This window comes from Oncorhynchus mykiss, chromosome 2 (genome assembly GCF_013265735.2).
Source record: "Oncorhynchus mykiss isolate Arlee chromosome 2, USDA_OmykA_1.1, whole genome shotgun sequence".
NCBI classification, from domain to species: Eukaryota; Metazoa; Chordata; class Actinopteri; order Salmoniformes; family Salmonidae; genus Oncorhynchus; species Oncorhynchus mykiss.
This window is the reverse complement of record NC_048566.1, coordinates 56373911-56401620: the sequence shown is the minus strand read 5'-3', so window position 1 is coordinate 56401620 and position 27710 is coordinate 56373911. Positions and strand designations below refer to the sequence as shown.

The window sequence follows — 27710 nt, the reverse complement described above, 5'->3', positions numbered from 1 at the left end:
AGAAGGGTGCGAACTGATTTCGTAATCGAATGACGTCTTTCCCAAAACTCTCCGGGAGGCGGGTGGATAGATTATTGTTCCACCAATCGGAGCATCCTTCCATTCATAAAGTGGTGTGGGCAGTTTTTTTTGGAACGCGTGGGTTTGGAGGGTTTCATAATCCTGACTAAACCTGAAAAACCTGTTACAACAGGAACCAATGAAAGGCTCGGAAGAGAAGTTTCCGTATTGTACGCCCAATCGCTCCTCACCTAGGACCACATTTGAGCCACCCTGCTTCATAAAGAACACTGGGCACATTTGTTTTGCATGGCCCTGTGCCTCGGGGGAATGGAGACCATTGGAGACCAGTGGAATGGTCTATAATGTACATACTACGTTTACCCGGAGCACCGGGACATGGAAAACGAATGCGCCCAATGCATGAATGGGAATGGAGTCTTGCGGATTGGCATGTAAATTCACCAAAGGGTGGGCAGTTTCTATTGTTAGACAGTTGTTGTAACCAATCACGAGCAGAGGTGGGTTTGCAGGCAGGCTATAGAGTAGGTGGTGGGTGTGTGTTTAAATCAGGATAGACTAGTGTTGTGGGAGTGTGATGCTACAACCTCCTTATAAAGGGATTCGCACGTTGTGCCTTGAAATTAGAGCACATTGCCTAAATTTGAGGTCTCCACAGAAAAACAGCTGTCATGTATTCGTTGAACGTGGAGGACATGCTTCCTGTGGCCGAGACGCCACTCTTCTGGGTCGGAGCATTCACCGTGGCCTCACTGTCTTTGTGGGTGCTCCACCGACTCCTCCAAGGTTTTCGGATTTGGGTCTGGGGAAATGGCCAGTTGCTCTCGCCGAAACTGGGCAAATGGGCAGGTGAGTTGGTCACATGGATTCCTTACGACAAAAAGTCACGAAGGCTGCTCAAGAAGCCTTGAGCTCGACAAGAACATTTTAAAAAATTAGGATATTTACTCCAACTTTATTATACATCAACGAAAATACTGCATTCTCATCATATTTGACGTATCGCCGACTTTAGAAAGTTAAGTTGTGTATCAGGACTATCGCGTAAACGCCCTAACATGTTAACAAGATCACGCTTATTGGCTTTCCAGTGTGCAACAGCCGCACTTCAGCACCCATGACTGAAGTTCCAGAACCCGAACCAGCATTGTTTTTCGCCGTCCATTCGAAAGGATGATGTCCAGTACAGATAAACCACAAACCAAATTCCGCAGGTTGTGCGCTCATTTAGAGATAGGTAATATGTGGGTGAAAATTCATCCAGCGGCACAGTGAACGACATTAGCCCATCCACCTGATATGCCCAATTAAGACGTGACCTATATTTGGATTTACCCCAAATATAGATTCCTCTCTGTAATGTTAACATTTTCATAGTTTATTCAACAGTTTATAATAAACCCCAGGCTATATTTTGGTCATGCGTGCATTGTTGCCATATGTTTTTTGTTTACGCAATTAATAGGCTACCTAAAATGGGTTATCAAATGGATTGATCTTAATTTTTCGATATTCTTATCTGATTAGCTTGAAATTGATTTGAGTTTCCCACATTCTAAGCAGCCAGCTGTATTTGGTCAAACTCGTATCCTGTGTTTTTCAAGTTTATTTTTGTTCAAACTAGGGGCTTCTGTCGCCGTCCTGGTCAAATAAGAGTATATTCGCTGTTAAGACATTTTAGGATCGTGCCTTTGCATAATGTGGAGCCTAGTCTCGTTGAAATAGCCTTGGCCTATCTTGACCCAGTTATCCAGTCTTGTCTTTCGAGAATACTGCTGCGTCTAGAGCAAAAGCTCGTTCTCGTCTTGCTGCGCAATTTGCCGAGCGCCCCCCATACCATCCTCTACGTTCTCTTATCCAAAACGATGACAGTGTATTGTTTTTAAAGCTACGCTTTTATCTCTGCATCATGACCTACGTTTGTCTAAAGTTGTTTCTGGGTTTGGATGGCTTTGTTTATTTGGTTTAAAATGAATGTCATGTGCGTTAGATGAAGGATTCCAACATGTGTCGCATTGGTGGAATGCTTATTGAATGCGTAATGGCATAGTTTGATGTTCTCTTGGTTTATATGCGTCGGGATACCAGTGTACATCGGCGCTCTAGCTATGTGATCGGTCATTGCCTTGTCATAGATTGCGACACGTTCCCAAAATCATGTCTTGGCGCTCACGTTGAATGGTCGCTTGAATGTAACCATTTATATAACCCTTGCAGCCCATATCCGAATTTATTGTTGCATATTCTGAGGTTCGGCATGCTGCTAGCCCACTTCGGCATGCTGCTAGCCCACATCACTATATACAAATGTTATAATTCATAATTTCTGACTGATAATTGGATTTCATGTTTTTTGTGGGATGCTATTTTTGTTTAAAGTGCTACCGTGGTATTTTTTGTTCTTGTGAAATATGCATGCCTCACCCTGAAACCAACAGTCATAGGAATACCAGTCTGACTTGTCTCTTCTCACATTAATTTCCAATGTCAGTCCCTAGAGTATGCACAGCGGTTGGAGGTGACAATGCCCCAGGGTATGGGGAAACTGGTTCCTGATCCTGAAGCACAGGTCTGGCAGCCAGGTTGCACCACGCATGCATGCTCGCTCACTCTCAAGTCACTTTACAGCCTCTTCTCTTATAGCCTGATCCCACATCTGTTTGTGCTCTCTTGCCAACTCATATGGTCATTGTTTAAACCACACCAACAGATCTTGGACCAGGTTTCTCAGACATAAGTCCTGGACTAAAAAGGTGTATGCATACACTTTTGTAAATTATGTATTCACACTTAGGTTAATTATGTGGACACCCCTTCAAATGAGTGGATTTGGCTATTTCAGCCACACCCTCTTCTGACAGGTGTATAAAATTGAGCACACAGCCATGCAATCTCCATAGACAAACATTGACAGTAGAATAGCCTTACTGAAGAGCTCAGTGACTTTAACATAGCACTGTCTTAGGATGCCACCTTTCCAACAAGTCAGTTTGTCACATTTCTGCCCTGCTAGAGCTACCCCGGTCAAACTGTAAGTGCTGTTATTGTGAAGTGGAAACGTCTAGGAGCAACAACGGCTCAGTTGCGACGTGGTAGGCCACAAGCTCACAGAACGGGACCGTCACATTTTGGATATGCCATGTCTTGCAATATGCAGACAGCTGGCTTAAAAGTACATTTACAAAAACACGATTTTCAATTGCACACTTGTTGTCCAGGACTAGGCTTAATCTGGTTCTGGGATACAGGCCCGAGCGTATTACTAAAAGGTCACCAGTGAAGAAATTCATTAAAGAAAGGAGACGTTCTCAAATCTCCATTCTGTTTTATGCCCCCTTTTTCAACCTTCATATGTGTCGTGCTGTAGCCTGCCAGTACATTGGCTACATCTCTTGTGCACATACTTGATTTACGAGCTACGCAAGAATTTCACTGGCGTTCCTTTGGATGCTCCAGTGAGGCTGTCGTGTTCCCTGAGTGGAGGGGACTCCTGGTGGTAGGTTTGGAGTCATACACCCTGCCTGACTCAAGGAGGCATCCCCTCTTGTTCTCCTGCCTTATCCATCGTCTGTAAAAGACTAAAGCTCTTGCTTAACGATAACCTCTTATGTGGTATGCAGTGTCCTCCAATAGTTACACAATTCAAGTGATCTACGCATATATAAGTAACAGATTTATATCCAAAAATGTGATGTTGTGGTTCGGGGAAAAATGAATAGTTGAGGCTGTTTTAGAAATGACCAACATATTCTGTAGGATGAATATACTTTTCATAGAGCTCAGCGATCCCTACTTTATTTTATTTTATGTGAAACATAAAGAAGTTATTTCTAGACTCGACTGGTCTGTCTTGTAGAAATTCTCCGCACCTCTTCATTAGTTCACAGAGCAGCACATCTTGCATAAGGATACCAGTGTGTTGCAGATGATATACAGAAGCTTCTAATTCCTTTTTTAGAGGCATGGATCAAACCAACGAGTAAGATTTTAGGGGGGGGGGGGGGGGGGGGGTTTGCCTCTGTAAATCTAACTGAACGGATGACGCTACGGTGTAGGAGACTTTGAAAGGTTATTCTTAGGATGTGGCTCCTGAAAAGGTCATTGCCATTGGATTCAACATTAGGGCCACTAGGTTCTCTGTGGTGTGTTTCATCCGTTGATAGGCAGAGACTTCCCACAGGGCATATGACATGGAACTTGTCACAACCTCTAGCTCGTCTTTTCCCTTTTTCTTATCCCTTATCGCTGAATTAGTTTATTCAGCGATTGGAACTGTTGCATATTATGAGGGATGGGTGTAGCCATTCAGGAGTTAGTGTCAGCGTGACATGGAAGACTGGTCAGTTGTTCCGAAATGTAAAGGACCCTTTTTACTTTGGTTATGACTGTTATGGCAACAGCCTAAGGATGTGTGGAAATTCGTATTTTGATAAAGGGGAAAGTTGTTGGCAAGTGACATGTCAAAAGGTTTTCAGTTGGTGTACTTGTCATGAATAGGCGCTGTGTTTCATTCATTGTAAGGAACATGCACATCCAGTCAAGTTTGGACACCTACTCATTCAAGGGTTTTTGTTCTCTAAATTGTAGAATAATAGCGGAGACATCAACTATGAAATACTACATGATTCCATGCGCTAACTAAAAAAAGTGTTAAACAAATCAAAATATATTTTAGATTCTTCAATGTAGCCACCCTTTGCCTTTGACAGCTTTACACACTCTTGGCATACTCTCAACCAGCTTCACCTGGAATGCTTTTCCAACAGTCTTGATGGAGTTCCCACATGCTGAGCCCTTATTGGCTGCTTTTTCTTTACGCTGCAGTCCAACTCATCCCAAACCATCTCAATTGGGTTGAGGTCGGGGGATTGTGGAGGCCAGGTCATCTGATAAAGCACTCCATCACTCTCCTTCTTGGTCAAATAGCCCTTAAACAGCCTGGAGTTGTTGGGTCATTGTCCTATAGTCCCACTAGGCGTAAACCAGATTGGATGGCGTATCACTGCAGAATGCTGTGGTAGCCATGCTGGTTAAGTGTCTTGAGTTCTAAATAAATCACAGACCGTGTCACCAGCAAAGCACCATCACACCAGCAAAGCTCTAGGCTTCACAGTGGGAACCACACATGTGGATATCATCTGTTCACCTACTCTGCGTCTCACAAAGCCATGGCAGTTGGAACCAAAAATCTCAAATTTAGACTACTCAGACCAAAGGATGCATTTCCACCAGTCTTATGTCCATTGCTTGCATTTCTTGGCCCAAGCAAGTCTCCTTCTTGGTGTCTTGTCGCAGTGGGTTCTTTGCAGAAATGTGACCATTTGGGGGCGGCACACTAGTGGTTAGTGTTGGACTAGTAAACAAAAGGTTGCAAGATCAAATCCCCGAGCTGACAAGGTAAAAATCTGTCTTGCTGCCCCTGAACAAGACAGTTAATGATGGCCTAGGAACCCTCTGTTCCTAGGCCATCATTGTAAATAAGAATTTGTCCTTAACTGACTTGCCTAGTTAAATAAAGGTTTAAAAAAATAAATGAAGGCCTGATTCATGCCTCTTAACAGTTTGTCTGTTACTTGAACTCTGTAAAGCATTTATTTGGGCTGCAATTTCTGAGGCTGGTAACTAATGAACTTATCCTCCCGCAGCAGAGGTAACTGTGTTCCTTTCCTGTGGCGGTCCTCATGAGAGCCAGTTTCATCAAAGCGCTTGCTTATTTTTGCGCCTGCACTTGAAGAAACGTTCAAAATTCTTAATTTTCCTAATTTTCTGGATTGACTAACTTTAATGTCTTGACGTAATGATGGATTGTCGTTTCTCTTTGCTTATTTGAGCTGTTCTTGCCATAATATGGACTTGGTCTTTAACCAAATAGGGCTATCTTCTGTATACCACCCCTACCTTGTCACAACACAACTGATTGGCTGAAATGCGTTAAGAAGGAAAAATTCAAGGGTGCAAAGCTGTCGTCAAGGCAAAGGGTGGCTACTTTTGAAGAATATAAAATATATTTTTGTCTTACACTTGTTCCATATGTTTTGATGTGCTCACTATTCTACAATGTAAAAAAAAAAAAAAAAAAACTTATTGAGCAGGTGTCAACTTTTGGCTGGTAATGTATGTGAATGAAATGTGCCGGTCACTGAGGAAGGGTCAGCAGCTCCATCTATGCTTGTGAATGTGCTTCCCCCTAGTGTTATAAATGCGAGGGGTGGATGGTTGGAGACTGAGGGAGAGCAGCGTTGCGTTTCATGTGACGAACACGCGCTGAGACACGTGCTGCAGCCGGGGCTGCTGGGTAGAGAAAGCTGTAGCTCTTAATTTCAAGCCCCTGTCACTCCTTCCCTAGCCAGCCTTTCTCATCTCCTCTTGTTCTATCCCTCTCTTCCCATCAATTTCGCATTCATTTCTTGCCCTCTGCGAGCCCCCCACTTCTCGCTCCACTGTCACGACTCGTGTTACTTTATTTGTTAGAAAAGGAAGTTCATCGGTTTCTTTATAAAATATATTTTTATATATCCCATGTTTGCACTTAATCTCAAAAAGAAATGCTATCAAACACATACTGCTATTCCAGTCCACTTGCTCAGACCAGTCGGTATGTGTATGAATGAGGCTGGTGTAAACCTGCTGTTTTCAAATTCCTTTTGTTTAATGCCAGTTTTTTTTTTTTTTTTTTTTTCTCCCGGCAGGTAGCCTAGTGGTTAGAGCGTTGGACTAGTAACTGGAAGGTTGCAAAATCGAATCCCCGAGCTGACAAGGTTCAGGGGCAGAACGAGAGATTTTTACAAGGCAGTTAACCCACTTCCTAGGCCATCATTGAAAATAAGAATTTGTTAACTGACTTGCCTAGTTAAATTGGGCTAAAATAAATTCCACCTTTTTTATTTTAGTAATGGGTGGTGTTGGTGCTTAGGGGCACAGGTGCATGAAATACATTTCATAAAGTTAGAGCCCACCTTAGCAGTATAGTTGTAATGGGGTGAATTGAATACTATTCACTGCATAGAACTGCACAAGGTTCTTGTTGATTTTGGTAGTGCAACATGCCCAGAACTAGAGTCCATCAGTGCATTTGCATGCACAACACAATGTGATACCACCTGTGATTGTATTGCATCATAAATTAACTTCGTTAAAGCCTAGGCTCTTTCAGTTGAGTTCTTGGGTTTTGTAATAGGTACATCTCTAGGCAGTAACTCTGAACCCTAACCCAATTCTCCTCTTGCAAAGACTTCCTATGATGTCTTGGTTGTCTGAGAAACTTGTGTAGATTTGCTCAGCGTTGACGGAAAGATTTAAATACCTGCATTGACGTTGTGAAGCTCTACAGTTGAGTTTGGGTTATTGATTACCTTTTTGGCAAAAGTGCTAACTGCAGAGCTTTACACACTGTTGACGAGGAGTATTGTCTCCACTATGTTTGATAACCAAGACCTTATTGGAAGAGTATGTAAGATGGGAATTGGGTTAGGGTTCAAGTGAAGCAAGGGTTGTGTCCCAAATGGCACTACATGGGCTCTGATCTCTCGGACTCTGTCTGAGCAGCATAACGCTGTCCTACTGGGTTTTCCTGCTGTCTCCTGTTGAGGCGTCTGAAATCTCTCTAGTGCACTCTGGAACCCCTCTGCAGAAAAACCTGCTAAATCTAGACTTTTTAAAGTTGTAGTTTGTCTTGCAGATAAGGTTAGGTAACATTAACATACGTTCATCTAAATCTAGACAACTACAATTTCAAGTGTAGACTTTCATGCAATGTGCCGCCGTAGTTATTTACAATTGTAGTGCTCTACAGTTGTATTACTGCACTGTTGGAGCTACGAACGCAAGCATTTTGCTACACCCGCAATAACATATGCTAAATATGTGTATGTGACCAATACAATTTTATTTGTATGATTGGCAGGTGCCACAGGAGGTAATGTGACATTGTAATGGACAACTGTTGCAGATGACAGGGATTCATCATGGAGGCTCCTCAGGGGAGGACCATCCTCAGTGAATTTCATAAAAATGGAAACACATTGAAGTGAATATATTTAGAATAGTTTTATCTAAAGGATAACATATGACCAAATTGATTAAAGCACACTGTTTTGCAATGGAGGTCTACAGTAGCCTCAACAGCACTCTGTAGGGTAGCACCATGGTGTAGCCGGAGGACAGCTAGCATCCGTCCTCTGGGTACATTGACTAAAATACAAAACGTAGGAGGCTCTTGCGCCTCACCCCCCTTCCGTAGACTTACACAGTAATTATGACAGGATGGGGGATGTCCTCCGGAAGTTCAGAGCTCTTGCAGCATGACCTGACATGTCCTCCACCCAATCAAAGGATCAGTGAATTAATCTACTACTGAAAGCGTAAGCTACAGCTAGCTAGCATTGCATAAAATGTGATAAGTAGTTGACTCAAAGACAATAGTTCAACAGTTTCAACAAATAGGTTTCTTAAATAGAAATGCAAGTTTCTTTTATTTTTTCAGTTTCACTTAGCTAGCAAATGAATGCAACTGGCTAGTTTAGTGGCTCAAATAGAGGGATGCTATATTAGCTAGCTGACTATCCAACACAATACTGGAACTCTTCCAAGTCAAGGTAAGCTTTTGGTTGTATTAATTTGTTGCCACCTGGGCGTGCTAGTAACTGCATGATTGTAGCGTGTTTACTAACGCTTTAGTTCTACAAGCTATGTTGACTAGGACGTTACTTTAGCTAATATGGTGACAACGATCTAGGCTGTGTAGCGGTTATTTGGTTTTGATTGGAAAGGCTTTTTTGCCTGGTCACATACAGCTGATGTGTTGTACATTGAAGTCCACAAACAAAGGGAAAATGTGAGGCTAGAATGAATACAACGTGGCTGCTATGATCAAGGGTGTGTTCATTCTACTGATTCTGTTTTTTTTTTTTTTTTTTTTTTTTCCTTAAATGTAAAATGAAACGGATAAAAAAAATAGAATATCTTGTTTGCCACTGGACTAATGATTACAAGCTAGCTAGCTGTCAGTCTCGCACAAGGTTAATCTAGACCTGTGTGCACCTACGTTGCAAATGTTCATTAATAGGCTAGGTTATCGCAACCTTATGATGGGTATAGGGAACATTTTGAGTATCATGTAGTAGCCTAAACCTATCGATGTTACATTGAACTGGGTGACTGGAATATGAATGAGTCATCCAACATGCTGTAATGGACATAAGGCCATGCTCATGAGAAAAATAATCGTCCTATCGCTCATCCTAAACTCCACTGACCGCCACTGGGATTCATAGTTACACTGTTGTAAAGGAAAGCCTGTTCTGGTCATCAAATTCATATCTGCGACAGTTTATTACCCATTGAGATGGAAGGAATTAATTTCTTTATTTTTTTTTTAGTAAGTTATCTCAACTTTTTCTTCATATGAAGAAAAATAACAAGCCTGTGACTGGGAGGCAATTTTTACACTGTACTCAAATATAGACGCTATATTTGGTCGTGGGCGGCTCGAAGTAGACTTATTTTTGCTCTCGGCTCATAAAGCAGTAGCTGTCGACTTTTTTTTTTGCCCACGTGACTTGCTGCTTTTCTTGCTATTTAAAGCAACTTGTTTTGAGGTGGGTGAAGGCAGGGATGGCGGTCGCGTTGGGTTTTCTACTGCAGCCCGCCTCCCTACCACACACCTTTCTCTGACAGGGAAGGGCTGGCTCGTTGATAGGAGGGACAGGGGTACGACAAATGACTTAACCGCTCCCGAGGAAAGGAGGGGCAACACGAGGACCGCATCCTCTCCACGAATGTTAATTGGGGCTTTAGTGAGGGATAGAGATCCACTTTTAGTTTGGCAACCATTTTGATTTGCGCAGTTTTTCTGGAGCTACAGCGCTATATTATATACAGCCATTAACGGTGCTGCAATAGGATGCTGAAATAAGCATGATTGCTCCAATGCCGTTCTGTATTTTCTTTTGGGATGCATTGCAGAGTAGACCCCGTTTTTAGCCATAACGGGTGTGTTTCCCCCCTCCCCTGTCCATTCCTTCCTTGTTGGTATTCAGGTGCTGCGGCAGGCAGGCGAGAACCAGACGAGGCTGCGCTCGGCTCCTCGCTGCTATTTTTAACTCGTGCTCCTTTTTTTAGCCCTCAATATGAATATTGAGCAGGCGACAGGCAGGGGCAGCTCCACTGTGCCTCTGAGGTGGGAACGTCGATATGCAGCAACTACGTGATGTGTAGCGCCGAGTGCAATTTAAGCCCCCCCTCCACCAGGGGATAACTTAACCAAAATGGCATTGAAAATGTGTTATTGTCGTAAATGTTTAGAGATGTGAGTGACACATTTGAGCCTCTGAGACGTTCTACACTGAACACAATATCAACGCAACATGTTTAGTGTTGGTTCCATGTTTTTAATGAGCTGAAAAAAAAGAAGCATGATCATTACCTTGTGCTGGGGAAAATAAAAGGCCACTCTAAAATGTGTCATTTTGTCACAAAGTGTGCAATTGGTATGCTGACTGCAGGGATGTCCACCATAACTTTTGCCAGAGGATTTAATGGTTAATTATCTACCATAAGTTGCCTTCAACCTCGTTTTTAAAGAATTTGGCAGCATGTCCAACCGGCCTCCACTACAGACCAAGTGTAACCAGGGGGTGCTGAGGACTTTCTGTCTGTAATAAAGCCCTTTTGTGGGTAGAAATTAAAATTCTGATTTGCTGTGCCTGGCTCCCAAGTGGTCTGCAGCCCTGCCCCAGTCATGTGAAATCCATAGATTAGTGCCTAATTTTAAGTTGCCTGAGTTCATATAAAAAGGAAAATAACTCGGTCAACTTTTAGAATTGGAATAAAACAAATTCAACAGTAAAAAGGTGCCCATGGACAAAGACCCCCCCCCCCCCCCCCCCACATCTTTTGTTAGGTACGTCAGTCGCTGTGGTGTCACTTGTGTGCCTGCTCGCGTAGCTCCTTCCTGTGTGCAGCCGTCACTGACCGTAATGCTCCACTCACGTGAGGGTAATTTTAAAATCCTGCTCTGTGTGAATTTAACAATGGGGAAATTTGGACACTATGTTCCTTTCTGGGTCTAATGTGTGGAAATGTTGACTGAATGGGTGATGTGTTTTAATATTTATTTTAAAATATATATATATATATATATACATACATACATGCATACATACAGTGCCTTGCGAAAGTATTCGGCCCCCTTAAGTTAATACTTTGTAGCGCCACCTTTTGCTGCGATTACAGCTGTAAGTCGCTTGGGGTATGTCTATCAGTTTTGCACATCGAGAGACTGAAATGTTTTCCCATTCCTCCTTGCAAAACAGCTCGAGCTCAGTGAGGTTGGATGGAGAGCATTTGTGAACAGCAGTTTTCAGTTCTTTCCACAGATTCGATTGGATTCAGGTCTGGACTTTGACTTGGCCATTCTAACACCTGGATATGTTTATTTTTGAACCATTCCATTGTAGATTTTGCTTTGTTTTGGATCATTGTCTTGTTGGAAGACAAATCTCCGTCCCAGTCTCAGGTCTTTTGCAGACTCCATCAGGATTTCTTCCAGAATGGTCCTGTATTTGGCTCCATCCATCTTCCCATCAATTTTAACCATCTTCCCTGTCCCTGCTGAAGAAAAGCAGGCCCAAACCATGATGCTGCCACCACCATGTTTGACAGTGGGGATGGTGTGTTCAGGGTGATGAGCTGTGTTGCTTTTACGCCAAACATAACGTTTTGCATTGTTGCCAAAAAGTTCAATTTTGGTTTCATCTGACCAGAGCACCTTCTTCCACATGTTTGGCGCTACAAAGTATTAACTTAAGGGGGCTGAATAATTTTGCACGCCCAATTTTTCAGTTTTTGATTTGTTAAAAAAGTTTGAAATATCCAATAAATGTCGTTCCACTTCATGATTGTGTCCCACTTGTTGTTGATTCTTCACAAAAAAAAATACAGTTTTATATCTTTGTTTGAAGCCTGAAATGTGGCAAAAGGTCGCAAAGTTCAAGGGGGCCGAATACTTTCGCAAGGCACTGTGTATATATATATATGTTTATATAATTTAAAAAAAAAATTTTCCAGGATCTTAACAGATTTGAGTTGAATCTATTTAATTTAGTTTCTGTTACATAGAGTATTTTGGTTGGCATGAGTAAATGCAAGTCTTAACATTGGTTGTCCATTGTAGATGTAGCGCACAACACAATGGGGGTGACGGGGATGTCAAGTCTGTGGCTGCATATGATATATTCCCTATATAGTAAACTACGTTTGAGTCCTATTTTGGGCCCTGGTCGAAAAGTAGTGCACTTCATATGGAATAATGATCCTGACGTGCCACCTATACACTGCGGGTGCCATGAATTACGATATCCACTTGCCCAAAAAATGTTATTTGTCCTTCTCTCATCCTTGCCAAAATGAGTTTGAGGGTACATGGTTCTCTTCTGATATGAGGGAGCGGTGTAGCCCTTCAGGAGTTACAGAAGGGAGGCGTGAAGCGGCTACATTTCATTCTGAGCTGCAAAACCATCGGACTAACTTGAATCAGCAATGGTCTTTTACATTATTCTTTTTTTTTTGTGGAGGTGGAATCGGGGTTCAAAACCCAATTCATATTCCCATCGTCTCCTCTCTCCTCTTCACTGTTCTTGTAGGCAGATGGCGTGGTATGCGACCAATGGCACTTCCTCCTCCCTCCCACTCACCCTGTGTCTTCTAGTCCCACATGAAGGCACTACATTCCGGCGACCATGAAAACCCGCAGTGGCGAAAGTGCAAGCGGTAATGCACTTGAGTGTACATACACTACTCATCCCCTGACAGGTGGAGAGAGAAACATGTGCCCTACAGTTCCTGTGGGATTCCATAGGCATTTAACTTCTAGTGCGTTGCATACCCTTTGTTCCACATGTTAATATCTCTGTGGAATGTGGTCGGTGCAGATTCAGAACCGCTCCTACCCCCCCCCCCCCCCCCCATTCCGTTCTCTTTTTCTGTCCATCTGGTTTTGTTGGTTCATCCAAACAATTCATGGGACTGTATGGTCGTTGTTCCCCGAAAGAGAATGTGTTGCGGAGTTGGGTGTATGTGCTCTGAACTTTGGGTCAAGTCTCAGGTGAAGCAGGGCGGGGGAGGAAGTTCAAGGAGTCCTTGAGTGCAGGAACTTCCAGTCCTGACAACACTGCCCTTGTCATAATGAACCTAATGCGGTTGCGTTCACAAAACGATGTGCGACCATTTAACAAACCGCAGATGAAATTACATGTGCAATTTGTGTAGGCATCATGCACTCTCCTGGTGTATTCCTAATCTGGCATAGATCTCACGACCAACTGCGTGGTTCACTATCTAGCATACAGCTCCTCTGTTGCTCATGTACAGAAGCTCACTATGGCATATCTCTTGAGAGATGTTGGTATACTGTCATCTTTAGCCTGGCCATACTCTGCATGTAGCCCCTTGTACAGGGGAGTGTACCGTCTCAGCCTGATGCGACAGTCAGTTGCCCATTGAGGCTTTTCTGCCAAGAAGCGTTTCATTCTTAAGATGGGCGGGGGGAAAAAACAATCTGCTTCTCTCTCCACTTTTGACTGCGCTCTCTTTCTTCTCCCTCCTTTCACTCGTTATTTTCCTCTCTGTTTCTATTTTTAGCCACCCCCAGGATCCCTGTCCTCCCTCCCCTCCTTTCTCTTGTGCTCCTTGTTCGTCATCATTCCTCCCCTCCCTCTCCTTGTTTCCCCCTCCAGCTTTGTGCCAGAGAATGGCTACTACCTGTCTGAATCTTTTCATCAACCCTGGGTTGGTTCCTCTGTGCTATTTCATAGTGCACAATGGTTTGTGCTGGGGGTATAGTACGTATTGGTGCCCACTTAGCTTCCCACCCTAAAAATCCTGTATTTGGGTGCTTTGGTTAGTGTTAGCAAGAGGGGTGTGTGTGAGACTGACGATTGTTCAGGCATGGAATAGGGGTGATGGGCAGAAGGCTGGCTAAAAATAGCTGTATGTCTTGACAAAGTGAGCTGAGAATGACAGGGACATCTGTCCGGACTCCTTGTACCTCCACTGTCTAGTCTCTTGCAACCACTTTGAATGGAACTCTCTTCAGCCAACTGTAAAAGAGCATTGTCGAGAGGCCTTGTTTTAAAAATGTAGTTTTAGCTTAATGGTTACATTTAGACTTATGTTTTTATTCGGTACCACATGATAATGGACGAACAAGGTTGTTGGGTGCGTCTCAGCTGGTTTTTGTCATTTATTTTTTACTGTTTGCTATCCGGTCACCCGTGAAGGCTACAGTACTATGTAAACTGTTGCTGTTTGCATCCCCCAAAGAAGCAGTCTGACCAGAAATGAAGGCGTGTCATAATTTCGGTTAAGACAAGAATTTTCTCTGCAATTAGTTTCTTTGAAAGCCTTGACACTTGTGTGTTTATGTTGGACCCCCAATATATTGTATATTCCCCACTACATGTTAGCGTTATACACTGTTATATAGTGACTTGGAGCTAGGCTGCAATTTTTTTAAAAACGGAACCTATTCATAGGTTGCACGTCTGTCACTTTGTTGCGTTATGAAATTTCTCAAGCTGCCCTCGATGGCACCAAAGTGGTGATCGCCTCTGTCCAGAATAACTGTCTGAATTCCACTATAGTGCCTGGAAATACGATGACATTGCCAAAGTAGTCATATATTTAGTAGGAAACGACTTTGCCAGCAGCATGTGAACTCTACTTGAGACTGATGGAAATGTTGTCACTAGCTAGCAAAGTTTGTCAAAAATAGCTAGCAATGCTAACATTGGTTAGCTAAAATCTGGTGGCCTCCCCTCAATCTTAGCTAGCTAACGTCATCTGGTGACATCAATTTGTTTTCCTCTTTTTTGAATGGCATTGTATTTCCAAACCACTGTAATGCACTTTGGACCATCTTCATCAGCTCTCATTGACGATGTATGTTGACTGCTCAGTCGAGGCATCGGTCCAAAACGACTGTACGAAACATGCAACCATGAGTACTGATTATTATTATTTTTTTTTTCTTCAGTTGTGACGGGAGCCACAGACGGCATCGGTAAAGTCTATGCGGAGGAGGTGAGTTTCCTGCATGACCCCTTTATTTAATTTCCTCCATTGGAAAATCTTTGTGACGCACAGGCCATGGTAGGGAGGGCTCTTCCAGGTCTATTGTTTTAAAATGATTTTTGCACCACCCACACTTGTTTTTTCTGTCCTTGTGGGGACCTAAAATTTCCAGTCCAAATCCTATTTTCCCTTACACCTGACCTTAATTGTAACCCTCACACTAAACCTAACCCCTAAGCTAAAAATAGCCTTTGTCCTTCTGGGAAATGTTCCCACCCGGGAATAATTTCTTGTTTTACTATCCTTGTGGGGACGTTGAGGGATTTCCCGTCTCCACGAGGATGGAAGAACAAGAGCGGTGGTAACAAGGCTACCACTGAGCTCCTCACGCCGTTCCTTGTTGAGTTGGAGCAGCCTTGTCAATGGGCCATGCATGTGTTCAGAGCAGTAGTGAAGGCTCGGTCAAGAACGTAGTTGGCCGAGGCAACTGTGACATGGTTCAATAGGAATCAAATTAGTCTCCATTTTAAAAAAAAAGAATCGTAGAGTTCCCTGGTTCAATATCGTCTTCAGTGATTTGTGGTGTACTGTTCGTCTAATCATCCCATCTTTTTTGCTCCCCTTTCTCAGCTCGCTCGTAAAGGGTTCGCCATGATTCTCATCAGTCGCTCCCAGGACAAGCTGGATGATGTCGCCAGGCAGCTTGGTAAGTGGGCAGCAGGTAGCCTAGTGGTTAGTGCGTGGGACTCGTAAACGAAAGGTTGCAAGTTCAAACCCCCGAGCTGACAAGGTAAAAATCTGTATTTCTGCCCCTGAACTAGGCAGTTAACCTACTGTTCCTAGGCCGATATATATTTTTTCTTAACGGACTTGCCTAGTTAAATAAAGGTGTTAAAAGCAAAAGGTGTGACCCTTTCTGTCTGTCGGACATGCTAATTGATGGAGTATAGTGTGTGCCTCGTCAGCCAACTCTCTACGTCTGCTGATGTACCAAATATGGCCACTGTAAAAAGCTTCCCCAGCCCTCTCTAAAAGGCAAGCCTGTGTATGTCATTACAGGACACTGGGATGTGCACACGCACCTCCGTGAAAGCCTGGAAGTTGAGGATGTCCATATGGGCAGGCCTGCCTTGACTCATGTCTGTCCCCATTCCCTTAGCCCTTCACTCATCCATCAATCAAATGTATTTATAAAGCCCTTCTTACATCAGCTGATATCTCAAAGTGCTGTACAGAAACCCAGCCTAAAACCCCAAACAGCAAGCAATGCAGGTGTAGAAGCACGGCGGCTCGGAAAAACTCCCTAGAAAGGCAGGAACCTAGGAAGAAACCTAGAGCGGAACCAGGCTATGAGGGGTGGCCAGTCCTCTTTTGGTTGTGCTGGGTGGAGCCCTTATCTTCCCTTTTGGGGTGTGAAGTTGGCTGTATATTTAGTTGATCTGAAGACCCTCAAATTCTCAGTGCTGTGCAATTTTGTTTCTCAGGTGCCGTATATTAACTGTATAAAGGATACCGGCACACTGACTAAAGGCGAGATTTCATTTTAAATGACCAAAATTGTTTGGTTGCGTAAGTCAGTGGTCTCGTTTCCTCACTGCGTTTGAATGAATGCTCCTTTTATTTTGGAAAATGGCACCCTAATCTTAGACATTCTGGCCTTACGATAATGCAACCGTAAAAGCGACTGGATTCTGGTCCCCTAAGCCTTCACCTTGGGTGCAATGTCCCCTGTCGTGCTGACGATTCAGAGTGGGCTGATGGGTTGTCACGTGCAGGGTTCAAGGTTCCAAACCGCTGGCACTCCTCCCCCTCAATCAGCAATCAGCCTGGCAACTTAACCCCACCCCCCCAAATCTGGCATCCCCAATCACTGTGCCAACAAACGATCCCTTTTCTGTACCTCTAGTCACCTTTTTTTCTTCAATTGGCTCACAATGAACCTGGTAACCCAAACCTATTTAATCTGGCAGTCTCAATCCCCATAACAAACCCTGTGACTAATTCCAACTCTTTTCCCCCTTAGTCCAGGATATGAAAAAAAAGAATGTTACGCGCTAAATATAGCTTCATGAATAGGGTGTGTCGGTTCATGGGGACATTCCAGCCCAGCCTTGTATCTCTCCACTAGACTTCTCTACTCTCTTGTGGAAATTTCAACCCTATCCAGCAGTGGTAACGCTTGCCTGCGTATCCCTCCGAGTGGCACATCCTGGGATTTCTTTTCCCCTCTTGGAACTTACCGGGTTGCCCATCAGACAAACAAGTTTTATACATGCTAATTGCAGCAGGCATATCGATGGAAGGAGAGCGTCGGGCGTTTTCAGGTTTTATTAGTGGGTACGCGGCGCCCTCTCCTGTTTGAGAAGTTGTCTTTTTACTGCTCATTTTTCAATGGAATTTTTGGTGTTGAAAAGGGTACCATCTGTTTTTTATGGGGTGACTGCTGAGTGTGATTATCTTTTTATTTGCCTCCTGTCCACAGAGACGCAGTACAAGGTGGAGACCAAGACAATCGCCGTGGACTTTGGCCTATCGGACATCTACCCCAAGATCGAGGCTGGACTGGCTGGACTGGAGATCGGAGTCCTGGGTAGGTGTTCCTTTGGTCTGGCCTTCGTCGCCGTGTGGCTGTGTATACCCCTTGTCCCCACACTACACTATCCTCTCTTTACACTGAGTGTACAAAACATTAGGAACACCTTCCTAATATTGAGTTGCACTTCCCTTTTGCCCTCGGAACAGCCTCAATTTGTCCGGGTATGGACTCTACAAGGTGTCTCAAGCTTTCCGTAGGTATGCTGGCCCATGTTGACTCCAATGCTTCCAACAGTTGGGTGGTGGTCCGTTCTTGACACACAGGAAACTGAGCGTACCATACCCCAACTGAGCGTACCATACCCCGTTCAAAGGCAATAAAATATTTTGTCATGCACATTCACCCTCTGAATGGCAGACATGCACAATCCATGTCTCAAGGCTTTGAAATCCTTATTTAGCCTGTCTCCTCCCCTTTATCTACACTGAAGTGGATTTAACAGGTGACATCAATTAGGGATCATGGCTTTCACCTGGTCAGTCTGTCATGGAAAGAGCAGGTGTTCCTAATGTTTTGTACATTTCACCCACAAACAAATGATTTATTTAACTAGTCAAGTCTGTTAAGAACATTCTTATTTACAATGACATCCTTCCCCTGCCAAGGCCATACTGTCATCGGTCTCAACAATGAGAAACTACACTTGCTTGTACACACTATTGCCATTGAGCTTTTATTTGTCCATAATCGTGCAGAAGTGTGTAAAATTCTGTCAGTTTTTTTTTTTTTAAAGTACATTTCCAGAACACTGACAACGTGTTGTGGAATGCATGTTAGCGTTTTGCTTGACACCTCAACACATGCCATAGTCAGTCTTGAGTTCTAACCCTGGAGTTACCTAGGAGACATGAAGCCAAAGCAGTATGAGTGGTATGCAATTGGGGCAGTGTCGTCATTTACAATTAGCCGCCTACTACTGTCATTTTAATTACCTCAGGCGTTTTTATTAGGATGTGTTCGTACAGAAAGTGATGCCTGTCCACATTCTTGGTGTGTGACTCACATTCAGGTAATTCTTTGAGGGCATATAAGTTCATGTGCTGCTTGGCTTGCTCTTCCAGTTTTTAAGGTGTGGTTATATGCCCCGTTAAAAAAAAAATGTATATTTCTTTAAATGAAATGCCTGGCTCTCCGAGGTCCTGTTGCCACCTGGTGGTTCGGAAGTGTAACGTCATCAGTTAGAATTCTTATTTGCAGTAACAATGGCCTCGTTGGCTTCTATTTTTTTTATTCTGCAGTGAATAATGTGGGGATATCCTATCCCTACCCTGAGTACTTCCTGCATATTCCTGACCTGGACAATGTGAGTTTTTCTGGAGTTAATTCTGTGTAGTTGAGGGACATGTTACTTGAGACTTCTTCGAAACCAATTGAGTGTCAATTAGGCTGTGTTTTACACAGGCAGCCAAATTCAGTAATTAATACAATTACTAATTGTTCTTTTGAACAATTAGATCATCGTTTTACTTTTAACCAGTAATTGGGCAAAATATCAATATTAAACAGGGCTGCCTGTTTAACATTGCTAAAGTTCCTAGCTGTACTTTATGTGTAGCAAGCACTTGCATTTGGAGTTAAGAGGGGAAGAGTAGGTGTCAAAGATCCTTGTTCTTTTTCTTCTAGTTCATCACCAACATGATCAATGTCAACATGACCTCCGTTTGCCAGGTAAGAGTTCTCTTGCTTCTGTAGCAGTTCTGTGTGTATAAATCTATACCACGGGGCAGCTATGCATGTCTATACCATAGATATTCATCTAGTTTTTCAGCTATTTTATTTTTAGTGCACAGGTTGTGTGCACCTTGTCAGTCTGCGGCAAAGTTCAGGGAGTTTAGTGTTACAATGTGTCAACCGTACAGTGGCGCAGGTGGCATGTCGATGGGCGTCCATCTTTCACGCTTCCTCTTCATCCTCTTTCCTCTCTGCCACTGTTGCTGCCGTGCTACCTGTGGTTCCCAGAGCAACGGTGAACTACACCAACACTGTCTGTGTTCACCACCCACGCACCACCACTTCTTCCCCCGATTTCTCTCGTTCCTTCTCTCGCTCGCCCTTGCTTCCTACGCGGCTGAAATGTACCAGTGTGCTATACATCTCCCATAATGCCGCTGGGTGGAATCTGTAGCGGTAATGTGAACTTCCTCGCTGGTCCTGTGTGACTTCATTCCCTTGCCATTTCAGTATTTTATTTTAAAAAATGAAACAATGTATAGGTTGTGTTAGCATCTATCGAAATGGAAATTTGTCTTGAAGTTGAATATTTACATATAATGGTGTCCTGTTTGACTTATTTCATGTGTGATTCCTGACCATGCTGTTTTGTCAGGTAATCGAACTGTTTGCTCAGGAGTTCACCTTTCTTTCCCTGCTCCCTTTTCAGATGACTCGTCTAGTTCTACCCAGAATGGTGGAGAGGTGAGTTTGTTTTTCTTTAAGTGCTATTGCCACATTATAAATGAACAATAACTTTTTATTCATTTTGATGCTATTGATAGTCTGTTCAAGTGTGTCTGACTGGTCGAAAAAGGTTGTCTCGGATGTAAATCATAAAAAAAGGGGTTTACACGCTCATCCACATGACAAAGCTGTGCTGCACTGTAAAACTACAAACACTAAATCAAATCCTTTGTAGACAATTTTATTTTGGGTACCAGTCTGTTCAGCTATCATCCCACTGCTTGCTGTTCCTTTTCCATAAAGGAACAGGCCGGCACCAAGGCTGTCCTAACGCTGGAACTTACATCAGAAAAGCCTAAATGTTCTCCATTTTTATTTTTTAGAATGACCATGAAATGAAGACATGGGCTTCAAATGTTCAGGACATGAGTTCAACAGTGTTATACAGAGGATGCCTTTCTACCCTGCTTCTTTCTATCCCTTTGTTCCCCGATCTGACCAGCTGCTTTTCAATTCACACAAAGTGCACCCTCTTCCGATTGGCTCTGACGAATCACATGGGCTCTCTGCGCCAATGGGAAGGCGGGGCACATTTGGTGCCGTGAGGGGCAAACCAACCCCTTTTTCACTACATCACTGCAGCAACCGGAGTGCTAAATGCGTAAGCAAGCCGCTGCCATGGCAACCCGCACAGCGACTATGATTAGTGTGTATGGCAGTCTACAGTGGCACTAGGCTGCTTGTACTCTTGTGATGGACAGGAGGCTCTTTTGGCACTCCATGGCAGGAAAAAACAACTTCTAATTCCCTTTTGGTTTTTGTGGTTTCAGGTCCAAAGGTGTGGTCCTCAACATCTCCTCTGCCAGTGGCATGTACCCTGTCCCTCTTCTGACTGTGTACTCCTCTTCCAAGGCAAGTGCCAGTCTTAGACCTCCACACACGTTTACACCTTAAATGCACACACTTTGTATACATTGCATCCTTTAACTGCACAACTGCTAGTCAATGTCTGAGTATGCCTTTCTGTCCCCTACCACTGATTTCAGTTTGTCTTCACACTGATTTGGTGGAACAGCTTCAGTAACATGTCTGCTGACTTCAGACTCTGTGGCAGCAGATATGGTACAGCACTGATGAAGGCAAAGCTGAAACTTATGCTTTAAAAATTTTATTTTTTATTTTTTACATAGCACTTCGCTCTTTCGAGGATGGATTCAGTTCCTGTTTTTGCATCTTGGGCCTCCTTAGGTTATTCCTTTTTTTTTAAATGGTTTTGAGTGCCAGTACTTTTTGAACTCTACAGATTCTCTCTCCCATGCGCCGGCTGCCTTCCTCTCTAGCCTGACCTCAAACTCTAATACTAGCTATCTAGGCACCAGATATAACCCCCCACCCCCCAAAAATTGTCTCCCTGTGGCTCACCCTGGTTAAATGGCCACGCTCGTGCTTTAAAAAGTAACTCAGAAACGCTGAATGTAAATGGAAGACCTGCTAACTTCCAAGTATTCTGAGCTAATTAAGGATCTGAGAAGTTACGTTGTTGCTGTTGAAGAGGCAAGGGTGAACTACTTCGCTGCCCTGCTCTGAGTACTTCCAAAATCCAATTCTGTGGAAGACGATTGTGTCTTACACACAACAATGACATGCCTGCATCCCCGGATCTCTTCAAACTGTTTTTGAGTCTTTACAGAAAAGATAAGATCCTATATTGACAGTAGCTGGGCCCCATAGTGTTTCTGGTCAGGAGGCACTTGAGACAACTACCCTGACTGTCTACTGCTTCCTTTGTGCTCCTTTGCGCATATCCGTTGAGTCCCTCCTTGATACTGAAGACCTGCCCCTTGGGTGTGATCACTACTAGACCACTAGAGGTTATGACTTTTGTCCCCAGCATTCTGTCTATTGTAAATAGCTCCCTGACCTCTGGCTCCTTTCCAGACTATTTTAGAACTGCTCTGGTCCGACCTCTCCTTAATTAAAATGCCCAGTTTCCCCCCCCACCCTCTTCCATGAATAATTATAGACTCCTCTCTTAGCTTCCTTATTTATCCAAGATGTTAGTTGTTTTTCAAGCAATTTGAGTATGAAGTCAGGCTTCCGCTCACGTCCTAGCACGGAAACGGCTTTATTGGAAGTCCGTAATAATGACCCGTCTCTGCCGGTAGATGCTCTCTTCTAGTTCTTTCGGATCTCTGTGCTGTGTTTGACATTATTGATCATAACGTCCTTGTTGACCAGCTGGAGAGGTGGGTGTGACTCTCTCGTGTTGCTCTAGACTGGTCCGGGTCCTGCTTTTTAACCTCTAAGAAATATAGGTAAAGTCTGACTGATTTGGAGGAAGTTATGCATGTTTTTATTTCCTCACGCCTAGATTACTGTAAATCTTTGTGTACCCATCTGTCAGAAATCCCTCCACCCAGTTATTTCACAATGCTGCAGTACTGCTTTCATCTGGCACCAGGAAATGTGACATCACACTTAAAAAAAATAATAACATTTTTTTTAGCTGCTTTACACTGGCTGCCAGTCACTTTCTCTTTTTTTTGTGTTGTATAAAAATGAAGTTTAAGGCTAGATTTGGTTTAGCCCCAACCTACATTGCTGAACTTCTCTCCCGTAGGAGCCAAAACGTAGCCTGAGGTCCCCTGGTAAAAGCACTGACCGTTCCAAAGTCTAGGTTAAAAACAAAAAGGAGACCGGGCATTTTCCATTTGGGTCCCTAGACTTTGGAATGGTCTCCCAGAGGTGGTCAGGCTTGCACATTTTAGTGCAAATCCGCCCTGGAAACACCCTGTTTTCTATAGATTTTAATTGGTACTACTCCTTTTGTTTTTTCTCTCTTTTGTTATTTTTTTATTTAATGATGTGAAGCACTTTGTTACTTGTATAGAAAAGCACAATACAAATGGTGTTATTGGTGCCCATCACAGGAGGCTGCTGAGGGGAGGACGGCTTATAATGTCCAGAACTGAGCGAATGGCATCAATCACGGGAGCAATGTGTTTTGACGTATTTGATACTATTCCGCTCCAGCTGTTACCACAAGCCTGTCCTCCCCAATTAAGGTGCCACCAACCTCCTGTGGTGCCCATCCTCATACTGCAGGCCTATTTTCCATAGTAGGATTTGTTACATATAGAAACGATGGCAAAGCTGTGTTAACCAAAAAAAAAATATATATATATATATTTTTTTTAATCCCAGTCTTAGTTACAGTAGGGGAAGCACTTTCTCTCGTAGGTGGTAATGGTCAGTATTTCTTGTTCGCTCCTTTTTAGGCTTTTGTGGACTTCTTCTCCCGGGGACTTCAGGAGGAGTATAAGGCAAAGGGAATCATTGTCCAGGTGAGTACTTATCCTGTTCACCTGGGCCACACTCAGCAGGACACAATGTTGGCCACCATTCTGATACTTGTATTATGTAAATAAAATTTTAAAAACGAACCTGCTTCTCTGGCATTTTATCTGCGAAGTTCAGCAATGTTTTGTGTGCTGAACACGGTCCTGTTCGCTACTAGTTGCTTTCCAGTTCGTGTGACACGTGACAGTTCCACAAAGGTCAGCTAGTATGGCTTCTTCCTGACTGCTCTTCAGCACAGAACCGTACTGTCATGCCTCTATTTTTGTGGCTTACGCTACAAGGCTGTTCTTTGTTTACACCGGTGTCACTCGTCTCTTTAACGTGGCTACATTTGCTGTGGTTTTTATACATAGCTTAAAAATTAAACAAACTTCTGTTCTCCAGAGCGTGCTGCCCTTCTTTGTGGCGACCAAGATGACCCGTATCAGGAAGCCCACCTTGGACAAGCCCACCCCGGAGCGCTATGTGGCTGCTGAGCTGACAACCATCGGACTGCAGGACCAGACCAACGGCTACTTCCCCCACGCAGTCATGGTACGGCTCCACCGCTCATCTCCCGGTTTTTGTTTGATAACTTTGAAAACAAAAATGTCTTGTTGGACAAATCCAGGGGTGTATTCACTAGGAAGTAAATGGTAAACCAAATGGAACAAAACCTGGAGGGACTTACCTGAATTTGTCCAATAAGTTACAGAACGTTTTGCCACTGTTTGCGATGGTCTTCATCTCCTAAGGGCGTTTTCACACAATTCAAATCCAAGCTAGACTTCAAACAGGGGGGGGGGGGGGGGGGGGAGAAATGCGTAATCAAAACCACGTGTCGATGCAGGTCATTTGTTTATTGGACAAATGTTATCAAGTTAAAAATCGGTTTACAGTAGGATCACTTGTGTCCTAAACTTCATATATTCGCTTTGGTCTTCCAGCGACATGCAGGAGAAACCGGCGCAATAGCCGTTAAAACTGCGACGTGTCCCCGTCTCCCCTAATCTGCATCGGATGCGCTCATAAATGTTCTGCTACGCACAATGTTTCAGAGATCCCGAGTTATGACGCTGCATGCATTTCATCAAATGCTTGCCGTCAAAACAACCAATGGTAAATGTGCAACTCGGGGAAAATAACCAATGTTTGGTCCGGACTGTGTTCTCACCTGCAGCGAACTGCATACCCAAGGGGGTAACCGCACCAGAGTTCTGGAAAAACCACATCAAACCAATTTGGTGTGTAAGACCCCTAACTGAGTACACCCCACGTAGCCCCTCCCTTTTCAGTCGTTGTTCCTCCGTTTGGTGCCGAACTTTCCGTTTTAGAAATGTGGTGTGTAGACTTGACCTATTTTATATATTTTTGTTTGTCATGTAGAAGCGACCAGTTCCGCATCACTGAATAGTGAATAACCTCTGACCTTTTTGTCCATGTGTCCTCAGGGCTGGTTGACCACTGTCCTGGTGCCCATTAACCTGGTCATTTACTTTGGGGCAAGGATGAACCGAGCCCAGCGTACTGGCTACCTGAAGAGGAGAAAGCTGAGGGAGCTGGCCAACCAGAGTAACGGGAAGAGTGACAGGCTGAAGAGCGAATAAGAACCCCCCCCCCCCCCCCCCCATATAACAGAACGGAAGCTGACCATAGAACTACCATACAACCACTCTGACTAGCCCTGACTCTGTCCATTAGTTAGTAATGTCGAATGATTCACGGGTGTGTTTTTGAGGATCTTTTTGTATGTTGACGCTAACGGATTTCTTCCTTGGAGCCCATATTGCCGCCACATGACACGTCCTTTTGAATGAAGTGGTTCAGCGACAACGTCTCTAACCAAAACGGCAGCTCTAACAGTGGCTGCGACAAAAATACATACTCTGCTCTCAGCACAGGGAATAGTTATTTTTCTATGTGACAAAAAATGATTGTAGAGAAGAACCTTGAAAGGCCAAGTGCAGTCAAATGTGTTTTTTTTGTGGGTTTTTTTCTTGTTTTATATTCGTTTCCACACTGAGGATGGAATAATACTGTGAAATTGTGTTAATGAAAATGCCCTTTTAGTGTAAATGCTGTTTGAAAAGACCGCCTGAACTTCAGCATCATTTGGTGGTATGGAGTTGTGGTCTTCTATGTCACCATGCAGTAAATTAGTTAATAGACCAATAAGAAAGCATCCCAAACCTTTCTGCCAATAACCGCTAATTTTCAGTCCCTTCCTCGCTCTGACTACTCCCAGACAGTCCTAGCAAAATCCTTGCTTGAGCAATTGCCCTATACTATTTTTGGTTATTTTTGACCATTTTTTAATTAACAATCACAATTTACTTGTTACCCAAAACATATTTGATATTGAGAAACATCTTCATTGGACCTTTAAACAGGGTGATTTTCGTTGACTCTGCTGTTGTAAGCAGAATGGTGGCGGGCCAAATTTAGTTTTTTTTTATATATATATATTTTTATACATGTACGTAAAACCAAGCCGCAGGCACATCTTCAGGTACTTCGCACAGTGAAGTGCAGTTTACGCATTGGCTGTGCCTGAAGTTTACAAGCGATCACTCTATTTACGTTTTTTGTGTATTTAAAAAAAAAAAAAAAAAATGGGGATTTGTTGCACTGATCTATTTCTCTTTTTTCCAGTTGTCTGAACTTTAAGTTTTTTTTTCTTCTGTTTTTCTCAATGTCATTCTTATCCACATGCCTTCCAGCTCATGCTGGCATTGATCACGTCCAATGAGAGGGAGTCTTGCACATTGAAGGCTTTATATGGAGCTGTGAATGCGCTAAATGATAGTAGTTCTATTGCAAGCTAATGCTATACAATTGCCGTACAGGCTCAGACTACTGCCAAAGATTGTATACTATATATTGTGCACAATAGCCTTTGCAGTGGTGAGGGACTTCAACAACATGCACAACTGTTTTCTGTTTGTCTAGGTGGTGTTCTATGTTTGACTTGGATCTCTGTATGACTTGTTCTGACCAATGTCCAGACTTTAACCATGGTGCCTTATGAAGATTTCTCAGGTGTGAAACTAGACCAGTTTATCAGGAATTTTGGAATTGCAATGTACTGTTACTCTTGCTGCTTTGCACCTGTACGAGTTAATCTGAACTTTCTACTTGAGAAATTCTGTACAATAAAGAATGCGGTCTGTTTTATTTCCTCTCTGACTTGCTTTCTGAATATTAATGAACAAGAACTATGCTGTTTAAAAAAAATTAAATAAAGAGAATTCAATGTCAGCTGTTCCTTAATGGTGTCATGACGTTGGCCTGGGGGTAGGTTTGACAGTCAAAAACCCACCCCTTTTCCTCTCTACCCTACTGATGTTACATTTGCAAAAACCTTGGTTAACATAGAGATTCTGGGAACATCAGAAGGTGGGGGGAAATGAACTATATTCTGGTAATCCAACCAATTGAACATATGCGGTGGTACTTAATGAATATGATGTCATCTGAGACATTCATCAATGAAAAAAAACTAGAGTGGAAAGTCTACACATTGGATTCACATGGAATTGTTCAATTTAAATGTTTGAATATGAAATTATTCGTGATGGTATGAAATGTGATTTTTAGCTTCTAAAATGTGAGATTTGGGTTTTCTTAAGTTAGGGCTCTGCTTAGTGGCCTGCCCCTGTGAAGGGACATGGGCTATAAAAAACTGTTCAAACATGCCCTCTCCCTTCCTATATAAAGCCTTGACGACAATGTAACCTCCTGTTCCGAGGATGTGGGGACGACGGTCCGTTGTCAGAATGGTTCAGAACTACAGAACGACGCCAACATCAGTGTGAGCTTTGGTTGCGAATGGTATGAACGTTGAACTCTTATTCACTACAGAAGTGATACCTACTAGCCGTTGAGATAGCAACAGTCGCTGCAAACGAGGGTTAGGAAGGAACAGACAGAGTATTCCGTCTATCACACAGCAATGTTACTACAACGTATCCAAATGACAACCAGAGACATTCTTCAAAGGACCAGGGTTGGGCAACACGGCCTTCCATCTACCACCAACCTACTGAAGCGCAGCTCAGAGTAAATATTTATTGCATTTTCCTTTTCCAAATGGGTGGTAATTTTGAATGCATAAGATACTGTATTTACGATAGCACAGCTTCGCCCTTTGTTCCTCAATCTTCCAGCTCTTTCACTTAAACCCGGACCCTTTTCTTTTGTGTAACAAGCTGTCATATCTGTTCCGCCCGCTAGGGACGTTTTCCTTTATGGCGTAATTTGTAATCAACTTGATTAATTATGTGTATAT

The 27710-nt window shown here is 43.3% G+C and overlaps 1 protein-coding gene across 1 annotated transcript; it reads left to right on the top strand.

Moving 5' to 3' along the window:
- The first annotated feature begins 537 nt into the window (after positions 1-537).
- hsd17b12a (hydroxysteroid (17-beta) dehydrogenase 12a) lies at positions 538-26680 on the top strand. The gene is made up of 11 exons (XM_021566111.2): positions 538-870; positions 15053-15099; positions 15721-15796; positions 17573-17680; positions 18925-18989; positions 19310-19354; positions 20067-20101; positions 20914-20995; positions 23362-23427; positions 23828-23977; positions 24874-26680. The coding sequence occupies exons 1-11, from the start codon at positions 693-695 to the stop codon at positions 25027-25029; spliced, it is 1008 nt and encodes a 335-aa protein (XP_021421786.1). The 5' UTR covers positions 538-692; the 3' UTR covers positions 25030-26680.
- Positions 26681-27710: the final 1030 nt, after the last annotated feature.

Excerpts from the sequence above, each read along its gene's own strand:
- hsd17b12a (XM_021566111.2), top strand. The coding sequence starts at position 693 with ATGTATTCGTTGAACGTGGAGGACATGCTTCCTGTGGCCGAGACGCCA. Across the intron at positions 17,681-18,924 it reads ACTGGAGATCGGAGTCCTGG|TGAATAATGTGGGGATATCC; the intron begins GTAGGTGTTCCT and ends TTTATTCTGCAG. Across the intron at positions 23,978-24,873 it reads ACTTCCCCCACGCAGTCATG|GGCTGGTTGACCACTGTCCT; the intron begins GTACGGCTCCAC and ends ATGTGTCCTCAG.